This window comes from Trichophyton verrucosum (assembly GCF_000151505.1).
Source record: "Trichophyton verrucosum HKI 0517 chromosome Unknown contig00258_1.f1.exp, whole genome shotgun sequence".
Lineage (NCBI taxonomy): Eukaryota > Fungi > Ascomycota > Eurotiomycetes > Onygenales > Arthrodermataceae > Trichophyton > Trichophyton verrucosum.
Genome location: NW_003315482.1, coordinates 1 through 5,516, shown reverse-complemented (window position 1 = coordinate 5,516; position 5,516 = coordinate 1). Strand labels below are relative to the sequence as shown.

General features: G+C 45.7%; 3 protein-coding genes across 3 annotated transcripts; all 3 read right to left on the bottom strand.

Moving 5' to 3' along the window:
* Positions 1-945: 945 nt before the first annotated feature.
* On the bottom strand, positions 946-1,704 carry TRV_03001 (GNAT family N-acetyltransferase, putative; the record flags this gene model as incomplete). Its single annotated transcript, XM_003022827.1, has 1 exon — positions 946-1,704. The coding sequence occupies one exon, from the start codon at positions 1,702-1,704 to the stop codon at positions 946-948; it is 759 nt and encodes a 252-aa protein (XP_003022873.1).
* A 207-nt stretch (positions 1,705-1,911) lies between these two features.
* On the bottom strand, positions 1,912-2,976 carry TRV_03000 (uncharacterized protein; the record flags this gene model as incomplete). Its single annotated transcript, XM_003022826.1, has 1 exon — positions 1,912-2,976. The coding sequence occupies one exon, from the start codon at positions 2,974-2,976 to the stop codon at positions 1,912-1,914; it is 1,065 nt and encodes a 354-aa protein (XP_003022872.1).
* Positions 2,977-3,453: 477 nt separating this feature from the next.
* Positions 3,454-5,143, bottom strand: TRV_02999 (uncharacterized protein; the record flags this gene model as incomplete). Its single annotated transcript, XM_003022825.1, has 2 exons — positions 3,454-3,644; positions 3,802-5,143. 2 exons carry the CDS (start codon positions 5,141-5,143, stop codon positions 3,454-3,456), a joined length of 1,533 nt encoding a protein of 510 aa, XP_003022871.1.
* Between the last annotated feature and the right edge of the window lie 373 nt (positions 5,144-5,516).

Genomic DNA, 5,516 nt, shown 5'->3' with positions numbered 1-5,516 from the left:
AAAGGGCTCTACTTAGAGGTAAGCAGCTGCCCGGGCGGAAAGTTCCGTATGCAGCGGCAATTGTATATATGCATAAGTCATATCAAGCAACTTTTGGCCAAAACCCCTAGGGAATATGAAGTTCAAGCTTCCATAGGTCACGATAGCCATACTTAGACACATCAAGAACTACGGCTGTCTCGGACCTTTACTACCACTCAGATGCCATGATATTATAACGCTCTTTGGTTAGTTGCATTTTGCAATAGCTGAGATATTGGAACCAGCGCTGCAATATCCCGTTTTTCATGTCATTTACACCCCCTGGAACCTCTCATCGGCAAGTTGAGTACGGATGGTGGCTCCTTAGGGGATTCATCACGAATTCCTTCAATTTCAGGATCCTTCGAGGGCAAGTCCTAGTAATTAACCGCAGTTGATCGTAGTTGAAAACAATGCCGTAATTCAGCGTTGTGAAGAGTTGAAGTTGCCATTTCTACTTTCGGCGCAGGGGAAAGTATTAATACTATGCTGACATAATTGATTTCTCTAATTTCCATTGATGCGAATTATAGTTGATCCTTCTCTTACTAAGCATCCGGCAGGAGCCTCAAAGCCTATCACATGACATATATGGGTTGACTTACGTAATCCTCTTATCCTCATTCTCTTTTCAACCGAACAAAAACTCGTTCGTCACAGCAAATTCACTTAAAGCCGAAGAATCTACCAGTTATCTTTTGGGCTTTAGATAGGCGCCCTACTAAACGGTGGCAGATGGCACGGGACATATATGTCAGATACGGCCGTGGAAATTTTGAATGGGTGTCGGCTGGGAACGGCTTGAGGACACGCGCCAAATCTCTGCACTAGCATTGATTGTGCCTTCATTCAAATTCATACTCCCTATCAACTTCAATTCAGTGCATAATCAATTGACATCAACATGCAGAGTTCATATGTTGCCTATACACAGCTCCCCGGGCCCTTGCGTCCCAGGATATACGCATTCCCAATCTCACCCAGCATTTTAACGTCCATCAGTCTCTCATAGTACTTTCCCGTATTCTTGTCACCAGTCATCAGAATGAATCGTCGCAAGTGTTTCATGCCATCCAGCACCTCCTTGATACACTGGACCAAAAATGAACCCAGTCCTTTTCCTTGGTACTCGGGCATGACGAACACATCGGAAAGGTAGAAGAATGTTACATTGTCTGTAACCAAGCGGGCGAACCCGATCTGCTTCAGAAGGGAAGATTGTTCCTGGAGTGCTATTTTGGATGCTTCATGGTCCATGCAATCTGTCGTAGGATCGTGAATTCGCTCGAATAGACCGAAACAAAGCGAGGAGTCGATAGCCGTCTGTAGTGCTTCCCTAGGCATAGATTTGGCCCAGTATATATAGTCTTTTTCGAATTCTTCGTTCATCATGGCAATTGAAAGCAGTGATTTGTCCATGGAGACCAGAAGTTCATTCGTCTCCCCGTGTCTAGTGGGGCAGACCCATGTCTTTGGGGTTGTAGCAGTTATATCCGGCATAATGAGAAGTGCTTCTTGTGGCCCCTGACGTATAATATCAGGCTGCTTTTCTTTCTGCCTTGATGATAGTAGTCGCTTGTATTTGTCGAATGCTGTGTTGGTTGATATTAGCGTTCTTGGAGGAATTTGCTTAGTTTGATGCTCTGACTCAATGGTATCCGTTAGAATGATTATCGTATTCATTCGGCACCGTCGCCCCTTGGCTAAACTGTCAAGATGCCGAAAAGCCGAGAAAGATCGTTCCCGCCACTTGTTTAATGAAGCCGACAGGTTTGAGCCCGCAGGATTCGTCAGGTGATGTCGTTGCATTCTAGTTGTATAAACTGGCCGATAGCAAAATCATGTATTTGCAACAATGAAGTATTAAATTTGTTTTGAATGCTACAATAACTATTCCTGGACTTTGAAATCTGTGGTTCCAGCATCTTTGGCCTCTGACTTCTCTACAGGACCAAAGTAACGGTGGAAGCTCTGCACCAACAGAGCCTCACTCAATTGCATATGGCGGCCAGGTATCGTTAGGAACTCCAAGCGAGACTGTTCATCCAGTACCTTCAGCCCAAGCCAGTCCTCCTTATACATTGGCCGATCCTGCAGCTTCGTATGTTCTCCTGACGTGGCGTTGACCTCCGTGAAAAAAGCGCTCTCCTTTGGGATAACAGTAGTGTCATCCTTGAACATGTACATCACAAACTTGTTCAATTTCATCAGATTATTCCTGTACGTCGCATTCTTTACTGCTCTCTCATTGTTGATATCAGCGAGAAAGTTGCTGTACTTCAGGTAGTCGTCTAGCTCCTCTGGATCTCTGAAATACTGCGCTGGAACCAGACCAGACTGAGCAATGCTAGACCAAGTTCCGAAGCGCAGTAGAGCATTGAAACTCCAGCATAGCCAGTCGCCAGAATCCTTGCATGCCGTAAAGCTCGCAATCCCATTGTGCTGGCTACCAAACGTGACCAAGTTGTGAACCGGAGGTTTGTTGCAACGCTGAGCGTATGCTCTCAGGAACTGACCGCCCTGCGAGAAACCTAGCGCATTTATACCTGGGGCGTTGCTTATTACGGGATCCGACGCCAGCGTCTGGCAAACCTCGTCGACCTGGGCAGTAATGTTGCCAAAAAATGTGGCATCTCGGTCTTCGGTCCCAGACGCGCCAAATCGAATGAGGTGGACATGTGTGCCTGGGTTTGTTGTTTCTGCAAGTCGCGCGATACTTTTCATGCCGTCATTTTCGTAGCTGTCTCCCAGGCCATGCCATATCACAAGAGGTAAGATGCCGGTGGCAGGCCGAGTAGGGGATGAGAGGACAACAGATGCGAGGATGGAGAGGGAGGAAATGACAGATATAACTATGCTGCCCATCGGTTCAGCCGTAGTGTTGGAACTTTTCTTAAACAACCATGATATCGAAGACCTGTCGAGGCTGTTTGCCTGATCCACCGGCAGAGACATTCAGCGTTGTTATGATCGTAAGGCTGGAACTTTACTTACTAAGCCCCGGGCTACCTAAAACCTTATCCGCCGTCGGATCATCATTCATTCCATCCGAGTGAGGTACCGAGGTAACTACCCAACCTCTTTCCATCCATCAGGTGCCCACCTCCTCCCGTTAGGTGCCCCTGTCGGGCCGATAGGCGTCGGCGCTTGATGCCGATCTTGAAATTGCGGAGCCAGTACATGTCTATCTAGGTAGCCGTTAGATACCCAACACTGCAAAAACAGTCAGCCATTGAAGCCAGCAATGTTAGCGCAAGTGCTTCACGGGTAAACGCAGCTCTACAAGATTCAGGTAACTATTCAAGACTTTCCAGTATATTATCGATATTTACATTTGATGCCACCATACCTCCGCGTTATTCCCTTTATATCCTCTGCAACGGGAACTCTCAAATAAAACTCCCAGGTAGGATCCTCTCAGAACTTTAGGAACTAGACAATTACCATATCTGGTTGGTGGGACTGTCGGCTTACAGGGCCACGTATCTCACATACTGGTCTTGTATGCTCCCAGTCACCGGAGACAAGGTCAACAATAGACCAAAGGAGTTCTTCCCCCCAGTAGTTATCATTATAAATAACATTCCTTCGATATATCGAATTCCTGGCCGTATATGAGTACCCTATAGTTTTGAACAGCTGGCATGGGAATTGAGGAATTGATGCCGTAAGACATTGGTTTCGATGATGACCTAGCAAAATACGTCCTCGGCTGAGGGCTGCCATAAAGAATTGAATTATATGCCGGCCTACCTAGTTGACGGTACTGTTGATACTCACTTTGGTTAATGGAATGTTGCTCTCTGTTCGACTGTGGGGAGGGTATCGGGTGATAAGAGAGGCAACTGGGTTCATTCCTAAAGGGTGATGGGATAGTGTTAGGCCAAAAAGTGGCTTGGTCAGAAGAGGACGTTGAAAAGTCTCCTATTTTAGATTTTTCCACGCCGCCAGTTACCTCCCTCTGTCGTATCATGGCAGTGTTATCGCCACACGAATATTCTGAAGAGCATCCGGTCAGGTTGTTTGCTACTTCCATACACTTAGTGTTTCGCGGAGATATATCTTGTGCTTGGTATCTCTGACTATGGTATAACATGGCTCTTCTCCGAGACCAGTATTCATCTGCATTCCTTGATGACTTCATCCTACTATCTTCTGGAGAACTCGAACTGCTGGGTTTAGAAGATGGCGGTGGCACATATCTTGTCTGACCATCGATTGTAGCAAACGAGCCACGGCGATCTAGAACGGGTAGGTTTGATAGATCGGGACTTGGGGAGATATCTAGCCGTTTACCCAATTGTAATTGGTATTGCTCGTTGTCGACACGATTACCACAAGCAGCATATCGTGGTGTCTTCATGCCTGACTGACATATAGAGCGCGCATTGCGCGTTGTAGACCTAGGAGACCTAGTTGATCTATCTCTGCTTGTGTTGTTATCAGACGATATCGGCTCCACTGACTCTTGGGCTTCCATATACATTTCATTGTGGAGAGCCTCATACCGAGGCTCCTCTTGTTGTTGCTCAATCCATATACTAATATCATCGGAATTTAGCTGATTTGTTGGGTATAAGTGTGGTTGTGCAATATTTCGGCGTTTCATCGGAAGAGAAAAGTGTCCTCGTTGAGGGGAGTATTGGATGGGATTTCTTCCATAAGGGAATGACTGCCTTCTTCCAAGTCTCCCTCTAACTTTGCCACATGATGTATGTAACTTATGCGGTCGTGATAGGCTAAGACCTGCCCAGTCTTTCTTATCAAGTAGCTTCTTTCTCATCTCCTCAACTCTAACCGCAGGGGAACCTATGGAACTCGGCTTGGTTATCTGAGAGTGACAATAGTTTTTTGATCGAGGATCTTCGGTATTTGAATATGCTGGCTGTTTTGCTTTCTGAAAGCTTGCTCCAAGGTCGTCAACTGCTCGAATGGTGCCAGCGTGTCCATTATCGCAGCCTTCCTTACCCGGTGCTTCAGTAGCAACCTCAAACGATAGAGTATCTGGCGGCCTATCTACCATGCGTATTTTAGCTTGAGCAACACGTTGTCTCCCAACGTTTTTGGAGGATAACTTCATCTTGTATGAGGATCGATGGAGACGGCCTCCAGTCCAGTTCATCGTGAGGGTGAGCAACAGTTAGGGAGGAATTATCCGCTAATCCTTCAAACAAGATTCTAGAGAAGTGTAAGGCTTTCTTGTATTTTGTCTGGTTTGTTCCACCTTTACTTCAAGGCTGTTTTTGTGTTTGTAGTTGGTGGCTAGTTAGATGGCTTCACCTTCCAAAGTTACTCAGCAACTACTTTGACAACCGTAACTAGTGAGATGATTACTAACACACCAAAAAATTACAGATTGGCTGCTGTCGTCTACTATAGAATGTTCAAGTTTAAAGAAAAGTAGCAAAGTTATTTCATTGTTAAATTTAATTACAAACAGCAAGACTTTCAATCTCAAAAGTTACAGAATGTCACGTAAACTTTTTTTTTTTTTT